This window comes from Myotis myotis, unplaced genomic scaffold (genome assembly GCF_014108235.1).
Source record: "Myotis myotis isolate mMyoMyo1 unplaced genomic scaffold, mMyoMyo1.p scaffold_m19_p_6, whole genome shotgun sequence".
In the NCBI taxonomy this organism is placed as follows: domain Eukaryota; kingdom Metazoa; phylum Chordata; class Mammalia; order Chiroptera; family Vespertilionidae; genus Myotis; species Myotis myotis.
In genome coordinates, this window is record NW_023416368.1 from 24,474,362 (window position 1) to 24,495,912 (window position 21,551).

General features: G+C 39.6%; 1 protein-coding gene and 1 non-coding gene across 2 annotated transcripts in view; both read left to right on the top strand.

The window, feature by feature from the left end:
- Positions 1-21,551, top strand: part of LARS1 (leucyl-tRNA synthetase 1) — a 54,566-nt gene that overhangs the window by 27,717 nt on the left and 5,298 nt on the right. Inside the window, exons 16-30 of the mRNA XM_036313718.1 lie at positions 1,679-1,764; positions 1,854-1,919; positions 2,014-2,096; positions 2,976-3,114; positions 3,925-4,137; positions 4,591-4,648; positions 6,194-6,257; positions 7,510-7,693; positions 11,280-11,370; positions 12,391-12,531; positions 13,548-13,688; positions 13,938-14,048; positions 16,067-16,177; positions 18,866-18,970; positions 20,686-20,781. Of these exons, the coding sequence (XP_036169611.1) occupies positions 1,679-1,764; positions 1,854-1,919; positions 2,014-2,096; positions 2,976-3,114; positions 3,925-4,137; positions 4,591-4,648; positions 6,194-6,257; positions 7,510-7,693; positions 11,280-11,370; positions 12,391-12,531; positions 13,548-13,688; positions 13,938-14,048; positions 16,067-16,177; positions 18,866-18,970; positions 20,686-20,781 (1,689 nt within the window). The remainder of the gene's footprint in view (positions 1-1,678; positions 1,765-1,853; positions 1,920-2,013; positions 2,097-2,975; positions 3,115-3,924; positions 4,138-4,590; positions 4,649-6,193; positions 6,258-7,509; positions 7,694-11,279; positions 11,371-12,390; positions 12,532-13,547; positions 13,689-13,937; positions 14,049-16,066; positions 16,178-18,865; positions 18,971-20,685; positions 20,782-21,551) is intronic.
- On the top strand, positions 1,366-1,497 carry LOC118659481. The gene has a single exon (XR_004968594.1). It is a non-coding gene; the product is annotated as a small nucleolar RNA SNORA42/SNORA80 family (small nucleolar RNA).

The following is a 21,551-nucleotide window of genomic DNA, read 5'->3' on the forward strand; positions in this document are numbered from 1 at the left end:
TCCCCTATCCCCCAGTGTCTTATGTCCACTGGTTATGCTTATATGCATGCATACAAGTCCTTTAGTTGATCTCTTACCCCCCTACCTCCTGCCCCGCAACCCTCCCCGGCCTTCCCGCTGCAGTTTGACAATCTGTTTGAGGCAGCTCTGCCTCTGTATCTATTATTGTTCAAAAGTTTATAATGGTCTCTATTATCCATGAATGAGTGAGATCATGTGGTATTTTTCCTTCATTGACTGGCTTATTTCACTTAGCATAATGCTCTCCAGTTCCATCCATGATGTTGCAAATGGTAAGAGTTCCTTCCTTTTTAGAGCAGCATAGTATTCCATCGTGTAGATGTACCACAGTTTTCTAATCCATTCATCTACTGATGGGCACTTAGGCTGTTTCCAGATCTTAGCTATGGTGAATTGTGCTGCTATGAACATAGGGGTGCATATATCCTTTCTGATTGGTGTTTCTGGTTTCTTGGGATATATTCCTAGAAGTGGGATCACAGGGTCAAATGGGAGTTCCATTTTCAGTTTTTTAAGGAAACTCCATACTGTCTTCCATAGTGGCTGCACCAGTCTGCATTCCCACCAGCAGTGCACAAGTGTTCCTTTTTCTCCACATCCTCTCCAGCACTTGTCGTTTGTTGATTTGTTGATGATAGCCAGTCTGACAGGTGTGAGATGGTACCTCATTGTTGTTTTGATTTGCATCTCTCGGATGATTAGTGACTTTGAGCATGTTTTCATATGTCTCTTGGCTTTCTGAATGTCCTCTTTTGAAAGGTGTCTATTTAGGTCCTTTGCCCATTTTTTGATTGGATTGTTTATCTTCCTTTTGTTAAGTTGTATGAGTTCCCTATAAATTTTGGAGATTAGGCCCTTATCAGATATGACATTGGCAAATATGTTTTCCCACACAGTGGGTTTTCTCGTTGTTTTGTTGATGGTTTCTTTTGCTGTGCAGAAGCTTTTTATTTTGATGTAGTCCCATTTGTTCATTTTCTCTTTCGTTTCAAGTGCCCTAGGAGCTGTATCAGTGAAGAAATTGCTTCGGCATATGTCTGAGATTTTGTTGCCTTTGGATTCTTCTAGAATTTTTATGGTTTCCATGACACTATAAGTCTTTAGGAACAGTATTTTCTATTTCTAATTTTTGGGCATCTATTGTTTTTTTAAAGTTTCATATATTTAATTCTCTGTTTTCTTTACATTATTATAACAAGGATAAAAAGATGTCAAAGGCAGCCTAATTTCCAAACTATAGACTTCAAAACAATTATACTTCTTTGATTTTTCCACTGAAGAGGAATATTCTACTAGGGAAGGTGATCCATTTGACAAAGATGCACACCTTTTCAAAAGCACGTGTTATGAGTTTGGCTTTATGGCAGATCCATCCCCCTGGTTCTCTCGTGGTGCCCCATGTCATAGCATACCGGCCTTGAACCACTGCCTGGCCTCTGCCTGTAGCATGCAGGCACTGAAGCAGGTTACATAGTGGAATAAAACAGAACAAAACAAAAATACAAAAGCAAGTGTATAGAAAATAAGGCAGATAACTTTACCCTGGGAAGAAAGAAGATATAATGAAAATGCATTTTTTAAAAAAGTTGTTTTATCCTTGAGGAATAGAGATTGACTTGACATGATATCTGATATATTTTTATTTACTTTCATTTAGGGAGATGCATTTATTTACATGGAACCAGAGAAACAAGTTATGTCCAGGTCTTCAGATGAATGCGTCGTGGCCCTGTGTGACCAGTGGTTAGTCTCTTGTAGCAAGAAATTTCCTCCAGTCACTCTCCTTCCCTTTTAGACTTTTACTTTTTTCTAATCAATGTGTGTACTCCCAGGTACTTGGATTATGGAGAAGAGAACTGGAAAAAGCAGACATCCCAGTGCTTGAAGAACCTGGAAACGTAAGATGGGAGAAAGTGATGAGGGAAGGGAAAGGAGATGAGAAGCATGGAAGTCAGTGAGGTGAAGGGAGACACTGTGTATTTTACTCTCCAGATTCGGCGAGGAGACCAGGAGGAATTTTGAAGCTACCTTAGACTGGCTACAAGAGCATGCTTGCTCAAGAACTTATGGTTTAGGTAAGCAAAATTCAGATTTTTCTGTTTGAATGACTTCGGCAAATTAACAATTTTTGCTATTCCCTCTTTTCAAGTGTTTTTCTGAATTGGAAGTGAGAGCTTTTGGTTAGAGGATGAGGGAAACCAAGATGGGGTCTCCTACCCACTAACCCAGTTTGCTCTTTATTTACCACTAGAGGCTCAGTGCACAAAATTTGTGCATGGGGGGTGGGAATAAGCAGGGGGGTCCCTCAGCCCAGCCTGCACCCTCTTACAATCTGGGACCCCTCGGACATCCCTCTTGCAATCTGGGACTGCTGGCTCCTAACCACTTGCCTGCCTGTCTGATTGCCGCTAACCACTCTGCCTACCTGCCTGATTGCCCCTAACCCCTCTACCTGCCTGCCTCATCGCCCCTAACCACTCGCCTGCCTGCCTGATTGTCCCTAACTGCTCGCCTGCCTGCCTAATCACCCCTAATCACCTCTGCCTGCCTGCCTCATTGCCCCTAACCACTCTGCCTGCTTGCCTGATCACCCCTAACTGCTTGCCTGCCTGCCAGATTGCCCCTAACCGCTCGCCTGCCTGCCTGATCGCCCCTAACTGCTCTCCTGCCTGCCTGATCACCCCTAACCGCCTCTGCCTTGGCCCCCGTCACTGCAGCTTCATCCAGAGGATGTCCGGAATGATGTCTGAAAGGTCGTTCGGCTGTCTGGTCTAATTAGCATATTACAGTTTTATTATTATAGATTTTATTTGTATTACTTTTCTGAGTAAATTTAAGAACTTCCTTTATAAGCAGCTTTATAAGTCCTGTAGAAAGCTTCTTAAAATGTGGATTTATAGATGAAGTGTCTTTTAGGTCCCTCATGCATTAATTTTCTTCTTTTTATCTTGCAGGTACCCGTCTGCCTTGGGATGAGCAGTGGCTGATTGAATCACTCTCCGATTCCACTATTTACATGGCATTTTACACAGTGGCACACCTGTTGCAGGGGGGTGACTTGCGTGGACAGGCAGAGTCTCCACTGGGCATCAGGTTGGTAAATGGATAAGGGAAAGAAATCTAGTTTGTCAGCAAAATATACCATCTTTTGATTTAAGTACTGAAGGTTCTTTTTTAATATTTAGTTTTCGTGAGAATTCATTTAACCACCCTAGTCAGTGTGGGCCACTTGGTTGAACATCATCCTGTGCACCAAAAGGTCACTGGTTCGATTCCGGTCAGGACACATACCCAGGTTGGAGGTGTGTGTGGGAGGGAACCTATCGATGTTTCTCTCTCACATCAATGTTTCTTTTTCTTTTCCCTCCCCCTTCCACTCTTTTTTTTTTTTTTTTTTTTTAATACATTTTATTGATTTTTTACAGAGAGGAAGGGAGAGAGACAGAGAGTTAGAAACATTGATGAGAGAGAAACATCGATCAGCTGCCTCCTGCACATCTCCTACTGGGGATGTGCCCGCAACCCAGGTACATGCCTCTGACCGGAATCGAACCTGGGACCTTTCAGTCCGCAGGCCGACACTCTATCCACTGAGCCAAACCGGTTTCGGCCCCTTCCACTCTTTAAAAAAGTCAAAGCCATATTTTTTTTAAAAAAGGAATTCATTTAGCAGAATTTTGCTATGCTGTTTTTGTTTTTTTGCTATTGAACTGAGAAAAAGTAATCAATAGCCCTCCTCTTTTTTATTATTACCCATCCTTCATTTTTATGGGAGCCTGTTGGACTCATTTGTTACTTTTAACTACATTAAGAGATTCCTAATTCATGGTTAGATTGAAATACTGATTCTTTCTAAAAAATTACATGTTTTGTTGTTGTTTGTTTGTTCTATTTTAAATACAGACCACAGCAGATGACCAAGGAAGTTTGGGATTATATTTTCTTCAAGGAAGCTCCATTTCCTAAGACTCAGATTCCAAAGGAAAAATTAGATCAGCTAAAGCATGAGTTTGAGTTCTGGTATCCTGTGGATCTTAGAGTCTCTGGCAAGGACCTTATTCCAAATCATCTTTCATATTATCTTTATAATCATGTGGCTATGTGGCCAGAACAAAGGTGAGTGCTAAAAAGGATGTGGGCTAAATTTATTGCTTATTGACATAAGTGTCTTATGGCTCCAAATATGTAAGAAGTTATTATGCAGGGTATAGATTTGCCAAGTAAATTAGCATCGTATATCTATACTTATTTATATTTTAATTTATACAAAGATGCAATGTTGTAGACACTATTTCTGACTTGTGTTTTTATATAGCCCCTGCCTGTGTTTTTTAAGTACGTACATAGTAATTCACTGTATGCTTGTACCATAGTTTTATAACCAGTCCTTTGCTAATGGACACTTTCATTGTTTTCATTTGTTTCCTGTTACAAACAGGGCTTAGTAAATATCCTTGTACATTTATGTTAGCAAGCTTTTATTAACCTTTTAGCATTTATCTCAAAATTTTAAGCCTAAACCACAATCTTTAAGTTTTATTTTCTCTCTTTAAACATTTACCTATAAAGTGACAAATGGCCTGTAGCTGTGAGAGCAAATGGACATCTTCTCCTCAACTCTGAGAAGGTAAGGCTCACTGAGAGTTAAAAATTCTGCAGAAAGCTATTCTGATTTAGGAAGTTGCACTTTTTAAAATTAAAGAAATAAAAAATATGAAAATCAGATGCTTAAAAGTCTTACATTTAAAATGTTTAGGACTACCAGCACAAATTAAAGTTTTATCTTTAAAATTGAGTGTGTAGCCCTCGCTGGTGTGGTTCAGTTGGTTGGGTGTCGTTCTGTGCATTAAAAGGTTGCTGGTTCAAGTCCCAGTCAGGGCACATGCCCAGGTTGCGGGCTTGATCTCTGGTAGGGGTCCTTTAAGAGGCAACCTATCAATGTGTTGCTCTCACATCGATGTGTCTCTCTCCCTCTCTCTTCCTTTCTCTCTAAAAATCAATAAAAAATATTTAAAAAGTAAAAGGTGTAGAGTAGGTAGTATTAATTGAGGGGAGGGAACCTACCTATTAGAACACTTGTACAGTATTTCCTAGTATTTTCACAAAAGGTAACATGAATTGTGACTGGAGCAGAGAGAGAAACAGGGACAGAGACAGTAACTGTAAAGACCTAGAGGATCTTTCTCATTTAAGTTGAAAAAATAGCTTGGTGGTTTTTGTATTTTGTTTTATGCTGTGACTGGCCATTAAATTAGAATGTTAGAATTTTGGAGTTTGTTATAACATGACATTTTCTTTGGTTTCAACATTGTATTGTATACTGTACTGATTTTATTGGTACTTATTTTATTGCCATGTAGTGGAACATGGATATAATAATCACCTCTCTTGCCCTGACCGGTTTGGCTCAGTGGATAGAGCATTGGCCTGGGGACTGAAGGGTCCCAGGTTCGATTCCGGTCAAGGGCATGTACCTTGGTTGCGGGCACATCCCCAGTGGGGAGGGTGCAGGAGGCAGCTGGTCGATGTTTCTCTCTCATCGATGATTCTAACTCTCTATCCCTCTCCCTTCCTCTCTGTAAAAAATCAATAAAATATATTTTAAAAAAAATCACTTCTCTTTGATATCAACAATGTTATGATTACAACATAAGAAATTTAAAATAAAGATTGCTCAGTTGGGCACAGTGCTCCTTAAATGTGCCGCCCTCAGGCAGAGCACAATTTGAACAGCCTAATCACAGGACCCTAATCACAGGAAGTTCCTAAAACCCTATTAACTCTGGCCTCATGAGTTAGTCCGTTTATTTTTGAAGGACTAGTTAATATAGAGCTCTTCTCTATATCACCTGAAGTGTTCCAGAGTTATAGTGGAATAATTCCATGTGCATAAAGTAATAGTAAAGTCTATTGGAAAGAGCAGTGGACCGAGCTTCAGCCTGGAGATCCTGTCCTAGCTCTCACTCACCAGCTGAATGACCCATAGAAGTCACTATTGACTGGACTTCAGTCCTCACCTCTGTAAAATTAGTTTAGGGTATCTTTTTCTTCTGCCTTTCTAATCCTTTTTGTCTTTATCTGATTGTGGCCAACCCGTTTAACTTGATTGGTTGGGTCTGTTTCACTTTATGTATAGTCCTGATAATGCTTACTTACTGGCTTTCTATTCCAGATGTCAAAATCCACAGGCAACTTTCTCACTTTGACCCAAGCTATTGACAAATTTTCAGCCGATGGTGAGTATACTTTTTTATCATTGCTGTTGCATAGGATTCGATTCTCCTCAGATTACACAGGCAATTTAAAATTTGTTTTAATTTTATTGCTTTTCTCTTTTGCTCTTACCAATACTTTAAAATATTCATGGTTTCTTTGTATACAAGCGCCGTAATGTTTAAAACGTAAGAATTGCTGAGACACAACAATATTGAAACTAGGCCAATTAATAACCCTCCATGGCCTTTAATTGTTCGGGTGAAAGGAAGAGTTGCATGTCTCTCACTTTAAACCAAAAGCTAGAAATGATTAAGCTCCATGAGCAAAGCATGTTGAAAGCTGAGATGGGCTGAGAGCTAGAGCTCTTTCCTCAGTTAGCCATGTTGTGAAAGGAAAAGTTATTAAAGGAAATTAAAAGTACTCCTCCAGTGAACACAGTAATAATAAGAAAGCAAAACAGCTTTATTGCTGATATGAAAGTTTTAGTGGTCTGGATAGAAGCTCAAACCAGCCACAACATTCCCTTAAGCCAGAGCCTAATCCAGGTAAGACCCACACTCTTTTTAGTTCTGTGAAACCTGAGAGAGGTGAGGAAGCTGCAGAAGAAAAGCCTGAAGTTAACAGAGGTTGGTTCATGAGGTTTAAAGAAAGAAACTGTCTCCATAACACAGTTCATAGTTTCCTCATTCTTTCAGCAGCCACATGCTTTCCATTGCAAGGATGTCCTATACTTTATTTAATTGGCTCTTATTGATGGCTTTTTTTTTAGTATTTTAGAATGGAAGATTTTGGTTAGAAAGTAAAATTTTGTTAATAGAAAACTTGGCAGGAAGAATCTACTCTGAGGACTAGGAATTAAATATACGTATATTTGTACACATGAAGCACCAATGTGTGTTTTCATGCATTAAAATATCATAATATTTTGCTATCTCTAAATGAGGCTGAGATGTTGATAGGGATATCTATCTCCAGTTTATTAAATTTTTCCTTTGCCTCATTGAAGACCACTTTATCTCATTAACTCAACATGCCTGAGAAGAAAAGCATATTGATGCTAAGTGTATGCAAATTAATACAGATGGTGCAAATATTTTAATAGCATCTACTTTTGGTGATTTTTGTTTTGCTGTTGATCCATGGCAGTCCTTTAAAGCTTTGGCTATTTCTTAATTTATGTGCAGGTTTCATAGTGTACCCAGCTGGATGCATAATTGATATTAAGGAACCACAGTTTAAAATCAGCGATTGTGTTTTTTTCCCTTCGTCCAGGAATGCGCTTGGCTCTGGCTGATGCGGGTGACACTGTGGAAGATGCTAACTTTGTGGAAGCCATGGCAGATGCAGGTATTCTCCGTCTGTACACCTGGGTGGAGTGGGTGAAAGAGATGGTTGCCAACTGGGACAGCCTACGAAGTGGTCCAGCCAGCACCTTCAATGATAAAGTTTTTGCCAGGTAACCTATGGGTTCCAGCCACTTTGTACTTTAGAGTTGCTTAGTCCTGGTGCATTTTTAAGTTTTAAGTTTTCTTTTTCCATCCTAAAATAAATTTAGATGATAATAATAGCTACTATTCATTGAAAGCTTACTTGTGCCAGGTACAATGCTAATTACTTTGAATCCATTATCTGATTTTAGCCTCACAGCAACCTTATATAATAAAGATATTTTTAGCTCTATTTTATAAAGAAATTAAAGCTTAGAAAAATTATTTTACTAAATTCCTTAAAGCTAGTCATTTCAGACTTGGGATATGAATTTGCTTCTATCTTTTTCCAAAGCCCATTCTCATAACCATTTTATCATGCTCTCTTGCATCCAAAGTAGGGCAGAATGGTTCTAGAAAAAGTAGATGAAAAGAAATGGAGAAATATAATTTTTGTTTTCCTTTCCAAAGACATTTATCAACCTCTGTGTCTCAGGGATCATCCCAAGTACTGGTCTTACAAAGATGGGTAAGACTCGGTCCTTCTTGTTGTCTCGCAAGAGAAAAACACTTGTCCCTCCGAAGTAGGAGATGAACCAAGTTGGGCCAGATTACGCCATATTATGAAAGGCCTGCAGCAGCATGAGAAAATTATTCCTAAATATCCAATGTCAGTTGTTTAGAATGCAACAGTTAAACTTGACTACAACTTTAGGTAAGCTATTTTGGGCTTCATAACTAAGTTATCATTAAGAAATTTTAATTTGAAAACATTTATTTAAGAATATGTTTTTATTGATTTTTTTTTTTAGAGAGACAGGAAGGAAGAGGGATAGAGAGATAGAAACATCAATGAGTGAACATTGATCGGCTGCCTCCTACACAGCCCCACTGGGGACTGAGCCTGTAATCTGGGCATGTACCCTTGGCCAGGAATCAAACCATGATCTCCTGGCTCATGGGTCAACATTCAACCACTGAGCCACACTAGCCAGGTATCAAGGAATCCTATCTAATAAAAGAGAAACATGGTAATTGGCGTACGACCGCTACCCTTCCCGTTGGCTAATCAGCGAGATATGCAAATTAACTGCCAGCCAAGATGGCGGCTGGCAGCCAGGCAGCTTGAAACTAACATGAGGCTTGCTTGCTTCAGTGACGGAGGACCCCAACATTCCCCGCTTGCCGCTGCAGGCCTCTGAGCTGCAACTCTAAGCAACTATGTAACAAATATAGAAGCTAAACAAAACCCCAGAAACCTGCTTTCAGCGAGCCAGGCTCTCAGAGCTGGAGTTGATACAGAGTTTCGATTATAGAACCGAAACAAACCAGATACCTACTTTCAGCAGCTGAGGCCTAAGAGCTGGAGCCTCAGAGCTAAAGCTGGCCCAGAATAAAAAAAAAAGAAAAAAAGGAGCAGTTGGGAGCTTCCGTCACCCGCCAGACTGAAAACAGCCCTCAGCCCCTCACCCAGACTGGCCAGGCACCCCAGTGGGGACCCCCACCCTGAAGGGTGTGTGACCAGCTGCAAACAGCCATCATCCCCTCAACCAGGCTGGCCAGGCACCAGACCCCCACCCTGATCCAGGACACCCTTCAGGGCAAACCAGCCAGCCCCACCCATGCACCAGGCCTCTATCCTATATAGTAAAAGGGTAATATGCCTCCCAGCACCGGGATCAGCGTGACAGGGGGCAGCGCCCAACCCCCCTGATTGCCCTGTGGCTCTGTGTGTGACAGGGGGCGGGGCGACAACCTCCCTATCAGCCCTGCTCTGTTCATGACGGGAATGCGCCCCAACCCCCTGATCAGCCCTGCTCTGTGCCTGATACGGGGGAGCTCCCCAACCCCCTGATTGCCCTGCGGCTCTGTGTGTGACAGGGTGCGGCGCCCCAACCACCCCCCCGCCCCCCACGGGCCCTGCTCTGTGTGTGGTGGGGTAGAGCCATAACCTCCCCATCGGCCCTGCCTTGAGTGTGACAGTGGCGGCGCCCCAACCCCCTGATCGGCCCTGCTCTGTGGGTGATAGAGGGCGGCGCCCCAACTCCCTGATCGGCCCTGCTCTGTGTGTGACGGGGCGGTGCCCCAACTCCCCTATCGCCCCTACTCTGTGCGTGACTGGGGGGAGCTCCCCAACCCCCGGATTGGCCCTGCTCTGTGTGTGACAGGGGGTGGCGCCGCAACCTCCCCATCGACCCTGCCTTGAGTGTGACAAGGGGCAGTGCCCCAACCCCCCAATCGGTCCTACCCTGAGCGTGACTGATGGTGGCATCGCAACCTCCCAATCCGCCCTGCTCTGTGCATGACAGGGGGCGGCGCCCCAACTCCCCAATCGGCCCTGCTCTGAGCCCAACCAGGGGCTGCACCTAGGGATTGGGCCTGTCCTCTGCCACCCGGGAGCAGGCCTAAGCCAGCAGGTCGTTATTTCCCGAGGGGTCCCAGACTGCGAGAGGGCACAGGCCGGGCTGAGGGACCCCCTTTCCCCCCCCAGTGTACAAATTTTTGTGCACCGGGCCTCTAGTCCTATATAATAAAAGCCTAATATGCAAATAGACCAAATGGCAGAATGACCGGCGGGACGACTGGTCGCTATGACATGCACTGACCACCAGGGGACAGATTCTCAACGCAAAAGCTGCCCCCAACCCCCAGGCCCCAGGCCAGTCAAGATGGGTGCCAGCAGGGTCCCCCGATCATCCTGCTGGTCGCCCCACACATCGGCCCTGATCACCGGCCAGGCCTAGGGAACCTACCTGTGCACAAATTTGTGCACCGGGCCTCTAGTTTTTAAATAATAGCATGGTTAACAGTGTTTTCATAAGCAGGAGCTCTAAGCAATGTCAGGTGACAATATGTTCTTAAAGGTGCATCCTATATTATAAAAGCCTAATATGCTAAGTGTCCAGTCGTCCGTTCAATCAATCAAAGCGTAATATGCTAATGATATGCTAAGGCCACTCAACCGCTTGCTATGACGTGCACTTGACCACTAGGGGGCAGACAGTCAACCAGTTGACCAGTTGCTATTATGTGCACTGACCAACAGGGGGCAGACGCCCTGATCAGTAGGTTAGCTTGCTGCTGGGGTCCTGCAGATCAGGACTGAGCAAGATGGGCTGGAGCCCTCCCCGGCTGGCCAAACTCCTGCATCCCTCCCCAGCCTCTATCGTGTACCGGTGGGGTCCCTTGGCCTGGCCTGCGCCCTCTCGCATTCAGCCCAACAGTGGAATGACTGGTCGCTATGATGTGCCCTAACCACCAGGGTGTGGATGCTCAACGCAGGAGCTCCCAGGGGAGCACTGCTCAGCCAGAAGCCGGGCTCACGCTAAGGATCCCGAGGGCTCCCGGACTGTGAGAGGGCGCAGGCCGGACTGAGGGACCCTTCACCCCCACCCCCCTGAGTGCACGAATTTCGTGCACTGGGCCTCTAATATACAGATAATAGGGAGGGACAATAGGCAGTCTTTAAGGAAGATGAAAATGGTCTTGTGGTAGAGCAGTTTTAAATGTTTCGGGCTTTGTTTTCATTTTACTGTTTATGAGTATAAGCAGCAGTTTTTGATTCCTAGCTATACTTGCCTTCATACCCAGTAACCATTTTTTCCTATTCAATAGTGAAATGAATGCAGGAATTATAAAAACAGATCAAAACTATGAGAAGATGATGTTTAAAGAAGCTTTGAAAACAGGGTTTTTTGAGTTGCAGGTAGGCTGTTCATTTTTTTAATAGCTGTAAAATATGTCAGTGTCTATATTATGTGTTTTCCCCTTTTTCTCTCCTGCTCTATCATAACAACTCATCTAAAGTGGAGACTGGAAATTTTGTTAAGAAATTTAAAAATTCTTCAATAAATTGTGATTATAACTAGTTTTCTTTGGTATTTTTTTCTGTTGTGTTCATTGAGCATAAGTAATTCTGTTTCTAGTTGAGCTACGAGCATTAATAAAGAGATTAAATTTAAAAATCAATAATTCTTTCCAGAAAAACATTTCTAAGTTGATAAAAAATAAAGGCATAAAAAAGTAAAAGAAAAATAAAGGCATAATTGTAACTGCTTTTAGTTTGAAAATCAGTATTTTCTGAGTTTTTCCACAAGGTGTCAGTATATCCTCAAGTTTGGCAGTTCAAGTGCTTAAAGTGAAAATGTAGCTTTACTCAAAATCAGTTGTGTTAAATATCACATTGGGATTTCTGTAACTTGGTTTTCATAGATGTGGTTAAATAAGGGTAAGTGCTGAGCTTAGCAGTGTGTCATAGGTATAGCCTTTTTTGATACTTAATATCTTTTCTATATGCCGAGCATTTGCCCTTAGTATACAGTTTAAATTGTTCAGCTTTAATGTCTGTTACAAAATGTCTTTTCAGAAACTTTTTCTTCAGACTCATAAAACTGCCGTATCCTTTGGACAAGGATTGATATACATTTACTTGCAAATTTTTAAAGTAATACTTTTATAAAAATTCATTATGGAATTTTAAAAGACTAAAACTTAAAAATGCATAACTAAGTTATCATTAAGAAATTTTTATTAAAAATTATTTAAATATATGTTTTTATTGACTTTTTTTTTTTTTAGAGAGACAGGAAGGAATAGGGATAGAGAGATAGAAACATCAATGAGAGAACATTGATCGGCTGTTAAGACAGATACTGATTTTTTTCTCTTTACTTTTATTCTAAAGAAGTATGGGGAGAGAAATGGTAAATGATTTCCAATTTTATAGGCCGCGAAAGATAAGTACCGTGAACTGGCCATTGAAGGGATGCACAGAGAACTCGTGTTCCAATTCATTGAAGTTCAGACACTTCTCTTGGCTCCATTCTGTCCACATTTGTGTGAGCACATCTGGACACTCCTGGGAAAGGTATCTTTATGCATTTAAGATGTTGTGGCCGGTTTTGATTTTTGTCTCATTAAATAAATGTTGGGGTAATGTTCTTAGTTAAGAGAAAAATGCTGAAAATGAATATTTTAAGAAGAATGCTACATTCATCATCATAATTATTACAACAGGTTAACTGAAGCTGCCTCCTGTTTAGACAACATCATGTGCATACCTTTGTTTATATGCACAGTGTATATATTTTATAAACATTGACTATATGCATGTGACTTCTCACCTAATTCCTGTTAGGAAATGTTATAGTACATTTAAATATATTCAGGTATATATTTAAATACATGTCTAACTAATATTGTCTTTCCAACTGTTTGTTAAAGAGGTGAAAATATTGAGAAAGATATAAATGTTATGAACTGCTTATAAACAAAGATAGGAGTGTATATTTGCATAAATATTCTTGCTTTATATAAAATTCCTGGCATATATATAGGGCTGCATATTCAGGGATATTATATTAGCATTTTTACTGTGAAGATAAATTCAATTATTTCTCCCTGGCTTGCAGATAAACAGATTGGCTGGTTTAATAACTCCTTTCCAACCTTATTAGCCAGGCTCTTTTGCATTTTTCACTGCACAAGCAATACAAAAATGTGCTTATGGTGTATATACCACACAGCCATACTTTCAGTACTGGATGTATTAATAGGATAAAAACTGAGAGTGTGCATGATTTATATAATAATGATTAAATTGAGGCAAATTAGCATTACATAATTTTCTTTGAAAGTGAGCATATGTGTGTGGGTATTAACATGCTCGTACAAATGGATGCTAATTAAGAATGTAGAGTAAGACTTCACAGCTTGAATTCGGGAACATTAGGTCAGGGGCTGTGGAAGTGTGCTGTGTGGAGTCAGGGTTTGAACTTTGAGCACACCATTGCAGATGGTAGCTTTGGTATGAAATTGTAATCAAGAATCATAAAATAGTCGTATTGTCTAATCTCCCTGAGCCTTTCTGTTTTTACTTAAAAGCCTGACTCCATTATGCGTGCTTCATGGCCTGTCGTGGGTCCTGTGGATGATGTCTTGATACGTTCCTCACAGTATCTCATGGAGGTCGCACATGACCTTAGACTGCGACTGAAGAATTACATGATGCCAGCTAAAGGGAAGGTGACGTCTTTTTTTTTTTTTTAAAGGTCATTCCTGAAAAGTTACTGGTCAATTAATATTTAACAGTAATGAAAATTAAGGCAACTTTCATTAAAGTGTGTAGGGCTGTCTTCATTGCTAATGCAGTTCTGCATTATGTGTCTTTTTTAATGTTCAAGGCAGTAGTGGTATATCCTGGGGGAGGGTTCTTCATTGTGGGTTTATATGAAAGTGATTGCATGGTTTTTTCCCTTCTCTTTTACTCTGTAGAAGACTGACAAGCTACCACCTCAGAAGCCTTCCCATTGCACCATCTATGTGGCAAAGAACTATCCATCCTGGCAACACACCACCCTGTCAGTTCTGCGTCATCACTTTCAGGTGATGCTCTCAGCAGACTGCCCCCAAACTTGCGGTGTCTCCCTGTGCGGCTTTTGCTTTTAGGATGTTGACAATGTCCGGGAGAGGGAAGACCGACAGCTTAGTTTCATGACCTCTAGTCATGGAGCATCCTTTGTTGTCCTTGCTGACTCCTAAATGGATGCCAGGGGGAAAGCTGCTGTTTTTCACCATTTTTGAAGCTTGAATCTAGTTGCATGTAATTAAAGACTTTAGGACTTTTTCATCCATGTGGTTAAAATTATGAAGCAAAAACGCTGAGATTCATGAAACTTTAACCTTATTATGTTTGAAAAACTCGAAGCTTGGTTCTTGAGCAATTTAAAAGAAAATGTTCAGTTTAATAATTACCCATAGAAATGGAGAGCTTGATGTTGTTTTTGTCTCCGTCAGGTAAGTAGCTATTATATATGATAGCTTTATTGAAAAGGAAACTCAATATTTAAACTTAGCTTTTTAGACTTAGACACAAACCATGAAGATGCACCTAGAGAGAGTGAGCAAATAGAGAATAGAGATTATGGCCAGAGCATAAAGTGATACCATGAAGGAAAAATCCCTGGTTTTGATTTTATAGACCTTTATTAGAATTTTGCCTCAATAATTTTTATAGTTAATTAAGAATTATATAGAGAAACTTTTACATTTGCAAAATTTGATGGAAAGAGAAGAGCAAGTGTTTTTTTTTATTCTTTGTGAACCTAATTTTATGGAGAACTATTTTCCCATTTGTGTGTAATAGAAATAGAAAGTAGCTTCTAGAATCTGCTTGCAGATTTTGACTTATAAGTAAGAGTAAACACTACTTTCAGAGGTAGAGAACTGAAACTGTGCCTCAGTGAGTTGAATATTCATACCAACATTTTCAAGGAAGCAGTAGAAGAACTAAATATAGTATGTAATGTCCCAGGTTTTAAAAATAAATGCACACTATTTTTCTTTTAGAAGTTCTAATTTAACTAGTTCTATTCATTAACTAGTTATTGTACAGTTTCAAAGCAACATCATCTTTTGGTATTTGGAATGATTAGCTTCCTTTAAAATTTTTATATTCATCCAAAAGAATGTTAGTTTGTAGTCAAGAAGAGTGTACTTATGTGGAATATGGCGCCTTTTCGTGACATAAGGAAAAGGGGTGTTTCCTACCCTTTCCTTTTCTCTTTCATTTTATTTCAAAGCAACACATTGACAACTAGAGAAAATTCTTTTCCATGTACCTTACTTAGTAAAGGTTAGAATTGAAAGTAAATGGCTTATTGGAAACCTTACGATATGTTACTTTTCATTTAGATTTGTTCCCAAACCTTGGCTTTGATACTATGTTTCTACAATAAGGAGAAAATGAGTCACCCCAAACTCTGAAAAGGCTGCTTGCTTTCTCACTCTATTAAAGGGGACAGCTGGTGTTTGCAGAAGTGAATTTAAATTCACCCAGCACATTTGGGACTTACGCATATTAGTGATATATGATACAGGCACTTGATTTTGAGTGGATAGAAATAATGCTGCTTTTTAGCAGGTCCATAGCTTGGGATTCTTTTGTGCATGATTGTGCTAATGTGTGACAAAGTGTTCAAAAGCAGATTATAAATCTGTATGATAGTTGTGTGCAGTTTTCATTTTGATATAAATAATGAAATACTTCTAGAAGTTTATAAGACCATTTTGTTTTCTCACCAGATGAGATTTAGTGTTACAATCCTGGAGGTGCCATTATTGTCAGAAAAAAGATACTAGTAATATTCACCATAGTGTATCTGCTTTTCTTCTTTACCCTCAAAATCATGTATTGTCTGAATTTCGAGGGGTACGAGACTCCCTTCTGTGCTACTCATTCACCTTCCCCTTCCTCGTGATGCTAGGGCTGCACCCTCTTCCTGTTCTCCACCGGCTGGTTGAGGTCATTCTGTGTCCTCCCAGCTTCCTACAGGCACATCAGTCCTCCATCATCTTTAAAATACTTTTTTCTACTTTCCTCTCCAACTCTTTTTTTTTTTTAGAACAATAATGGAAAATTGCCTGATAACAAAATCCTTGCTACTGAACTAGGCAGTTTGCCAGAATTGAAGAAATATATGAAGAAAGTGATGCCATTTGTTGCCATGATTAAGGTAAGCTGTGGGCTTTATAAAGCTGAGACCACATGAGTAATGGTTAGATAGGCCAGTAGAAGGAGGGGGAAGTCTCCCCCAAGGTATCTGCTGATATAGCACTTCTCTTTTTTTTTTTTTTAATTTAATTTTAAAAATAATTATTTATTGTTGAAAATATTACATATATCCCCCATTGGTCCCCTCCAGCCCTGCCTACGTCCCCCCCACCTACCCCCCACCCCAGGCCTTCGGGACCCTGTTGTCTATGTCCATGGGTTATGCATATATGCATACAAGGTCTTTGGTTGATTACCTCCTACCCATCCATGAAATGCACTTCTCAATCAGTGGTTATGGGACATGAACAACCCGGTGTGGGCTTTAGCTGTGGAATTGCTGAGTATGTGAAATTATGTCTGGTGGAGGAGAAGTGGTTTAGAATTGCTCCACTAAATGATTCTCTTCATGTTCTACCTTCCCTTTTTTTCAGTTTGGGGGGGAAGCATATTCTTTTGATGTATATTAGGGTATTTTTCTAGATCCTATTACTGAACCAGGAATCCTACATTTCTACAGGTTTAGGGTAACCGGATAAATGTTGTGTATAGTGTTGAAACCAGGGTTTCTCAGCAATGGCTGTATTGATATTTTGGGCCAGATAGTTATTTGTGTCCTGTACACTATAGAGTTTAGCAGTATCCTTGGCTTCTACCCACTAGATGCCAGTAGACCCTCCCTTTTACCCGCCTCAGCTGTGACAACCAAAGATGTCTTCAGACATTGCTAAATGTCTCCTGCAGGCAAAATCAGCATTCTCCCCTTCAGCTCTTCCATTAGGGATCATTGGATTAGAGACCTATGGTCGGCAAACGGCGGCTCTCGAGCCACATGCGGCCTTTGACCCCTTGAGTGTGGCTCTTCCACAAGATACCGACTTCTGCGCATGGGCCATGAAGTTTCAATCGCCTTGTACGTGCGCGCCTGCACATGGTATTTTGTGGAAGAGCCACACTCAAGGGGCCAAAAAGCCGCATGTGGCTCGCCAGCTGCAGTTTGCCGACCACTGGGTTAGACTTAGTTTTCTCCATATACATAGCTGACCTATTGAATTTCTTGACAAAGAGAAATAGAAAGAAGGCTATATGTTGCTTCAGATTTCAGGCTCTGGGGCCAGGCAGATCTTGGTCCAAACCCTGTTTGCCTCTAACTTCTTAGTTTTGAGGCCTTAGATAAATTACTTAAATTCTTTGGGTCACAAAGTTTTTCATCTATAATGTGAGAAAATTAATAGAACTACCTTTTAAGAGTAAAACTATGAAATAATAGTTTTAACACACTTGAATACTACCTGTCAAGAAGTAGGCTCAGTAATTTAAAAAAAAAAAAAAAAGTAAATCAGTGTTTTCCAGCCTGCTGGGCACATAATAGTAATTCTTGTACTTTAGATTAATTTTCAAATCTCCTAGGCTACAGATGCCTGCCTGATGGAGACCCAGACTCTCGTCTTGTCCTACATTGGAGTAGATTATATTCTTAGGAGAGCCTTTTAATTCTCCTAGAGCAGAATTAACTCTCTGAACCTTACGGTATTTCAAGTCTGAGAATTTAGAATTCTGGGTTGACCTATACCAATCAAGTTATATGTCTGCTGGTCTGCTTCTTAGTGGTCCCATTGGTCAGATTGCCAGATCCATTGTCAATATATGGATTCAATAAACTATCCTTACATTGTTGGTTGCAAAGATGTGCGTGCGTTAACAGAATTCAGAGAAACTGATTTGAAAAGTAGTAATAAGATTTTAGATTCAAAAGTTGGCTTTTTAAAAACCAATGCTAGACTATTTGAGTAGTAATATATCTTTTCAGTAATATTGGGGATTTGCCAGGCATATTAGTGGTGTTGAAAAATGTTTAATTACTCTGGTAGTAAGAAAATGACCTTTAAGTATTTTTTTTTCCCATGGGAAAAGAAACAGACTTAGATGGTAAATGAAAACAGTCAATGCTGGGAATCATGTCAGGTCACTTTCATGTAAGTGCACCCTATTGGAGGCAGTTAGCTATGTTTGTGCATATGGACTTGGCTTTCTCTGGTTATATTTTGAGTTGGCAAAATATTTTATTTCATGTTCAAGAAAATTAAGAAAATAAATTATTTTTTTATATGTCACAGGATTATCTGAGTATCCTTATATTATGACTTTTTACATTTTATTTTAAAATTTGTAGGAATATGTTAGGGAATTTATTATTAATTTACTGTTTTGTGAAATAGCTTTAAAGATTTGGTATCTTGGAAAATTTTATTATTATTATTAATTAGTTAATTTATTTGTTACCTGAAGGGATATTTTCACACATTTGTTTGATTCTTTGTCAAAGCAGTCTTTTGGCTTGCCTATTAAGTCAGCCTAAATAAACTAAGATAAAATCATATTTACTTTATGAATCTGAAAACCTTATTCTTCCAGTCATTTCATTGCTGCCTTCATTTTATCATATTTAAAATGATAATTATTCTGAACTAGTAATTTCATTAACAAGCAGACATAGATAAGAGAAGCTATGAGTCCAAGGCCTTTGCTTTAACTGTTCAAATTTGAAGATTTTATCAATAGAGAGAAGAATGATTGCTTTGGAGGAAATATATTCTTTTCAATGTATTGTTAATATGATTTTGTTTTTCAAAACCATTTTGGTGGTTAGGAAAATCTGGAGAAGGTGGGACCTCGTGTTCTGGATTTGCAGTTAGAATTCGATGAACAGGCAGTGCTCATGGAGAATATAGTCTACCTGACCAATTCCCTTGAGGTAAGAGGAGCTAGGAGTGTAATAACTAATTAACCATAGTAAACATATCCAGTTCTTTTGTTTTATAATAGACCTTTTATAAGCTTCATCTTCTGTGTTTACTAACTTTGCCAAAAATATCAGTCACAATTTTGGGGGGAAAGGAAGAGAATGAGTGGGTATAGAAGTTGTAGGAAGAAAAAATGACCTGTTGTCTTATTTCACTTATCAGTTATTTCTATATATAAAATACTAGCCATATATACCTGGATTCCTCCCTCACACACACACATACAAATTATCTTTTAAAAAGTGAGTCTAGAACTTATATTCAAATACTTTCAAAATTGCTCATATTAGGAGGTACTCTGAATTGCTTCTTCTCTCCCTCCCCTCCTCCATCCCTTATTTTCAGATTTACAGAATTGGGTTAGTTAGAATTCTTGGTTCATGATATAGTATTATTTGGTCATATTTTCAGATTTAAAATTTTTTTTAAATTTCCATTCTGGAATGTAAAGCTCTTTTTATTAAAATAGTTGACATATTATATTAGTTTCAGATGTATGACATAATTAGTTAACGTTTATATATGCTACGAAATGATCATCAGGATAGGTCTAGTAACCATCTGTCACCATACAAAGTTATTGTGATACTATTTACTGTATTCCCTATGTCTACGTTACATCTCCTGTTTTTATACTCCCATGAATCTACTACCAACTCAAGAACTAGAACATTACCAATAGCTTTCACATATTTTCCCTGTCCCACCATGCTGCCCCAGTCATAGCTTCATATATCAGTTCTAAAAATGCTGTCTCTCAGACCACTTAGACAGAGGAAAGATAATCTGCTCTAGAAAAATTGTTAGAAGACTCTAGTGATAATGGAGACTCTGAAGAAAAAACCCCCCACAGGTTTAGAGTAAATAAAAATTTTCATGAAATATTAGAATGAAAGATAGTTACTTCTTTTTTTTTTATTGATTTTTTACAGAGAGGTGGGGAGAGGGATAGTTAGAAACATCGATCAGCTGCCTCTTGCACGCCCCCTACTTGGGATGTGCCCACAACCAAGGTACATGCCCTTGACCGGAATCGAACCTGGGACCCTTGAGTCCGCAGGCCGACGCTGTATCCACTGAGCCAAACCAGTAAGGGCGATAGTTACTTCTAAATAAACATTGTATATTGTGTAATTATAAATAAGTTAACAAATAAATTAATAAATATTAGTAGACATCTATTTTAAGGATAGTTTTAAATATTCATATATATATTCATGGAGAAAAAAACTTGGAACTTTGGGAAGTGGGGACACATTTAGGGTCATCTTATATTCAGGCATGTGCAATATGTTACATGTTACATTTCTGAGTTTATTTACGTGGAAGGCTTTTATTCTCAAATGCTAAATTTCTGAACTTTATTTAAGGTCAGCCTTTTATGCTGATTTTTCATTTTCTCTTATTTAGCAGGTAAATTTCAGATTTCATTATAGAAAATGGTTAACTTCACTGTGTAAACAACAGTACTATGAGACAGCTAAGATCAGAGTTAAGTAATTGATTACAGATCTCATTTAATGTTTATATAGGAAATTATAAAATTGCACAGACCATTTCATGTTAAGTGGAGAACCTAGTTTTGTTCTTTGGTGAAATGAGGTGATGATTAATTTCAATCATATTAAGTGATACTAATGGCTTCCATTTTCCCTCCTCTATTTAGCTAGAACACATAGAAGTCAAGTGTGCCTCTGAAGCAGAAGATAAAGTCAGGGAAGAATGCTGTCCTGGGAAACCACTTAATGTTTTCAGAACAGAAGTAAGTTGCAAGAATCTCACCGAATCATTGCATTTTAGAGCTAGAAGAGACCTTAGAGATCATTACATCTAAACCCATCATTTTAAAGATGAAGGAAGGGAGGTCCAGAGAAGTAAAGTGATTGGTTTGGACCAGGCTACATAGTTTGTTAGAAGTGGGGGTGGGTTTTAAGTCTCTTAATTCCCTGGTTGGTGCAATACTCACTTTTCCTTACTCTACTATAAGCGATGGCATCAGATGTTATTTGTGGATTTAAAAAATAAAAACACGATTTTCAAAACCTGGTTTTTATTTTTTTCTTTCAAAATATGCTCTTATTTTTAAAGAGAGAGTAAGGGAGAGGGATAGAGAGATAGAAGCATCAATGATGAGAGAGAATCATCTATCGGCTGCCTCCTGCACAGGCCCCACTGGGGATCGAGTCCACAACTCCGTCATGTGCCCTGATGGAAATTGAACTGTGACCTCCTGGTTCATAGGTTGACACTGAACCACATCAGCTGGGCAAAAAAACACACCTAGTTTTTATTTTAAAAAATACAATGAAAATTGAAATGTGAGTCTTTTTCATTTTTTATTAAATTTATTGGGGTTTGCCGAAACCGGTTTGGCTCAGTGGATAGAGCGTCGGCTTGCGGACTGAAAGGTCCCAGGTTCGGTTCCGGTCAAGGGCATGTACCTGGGTTGCGGGCACATCCCCAGTAGGAGATGTGCAGGAGGCAGCTGATCGATGTTTCTCTCATCATCAATGTTTCTAACTCTCTATCTCT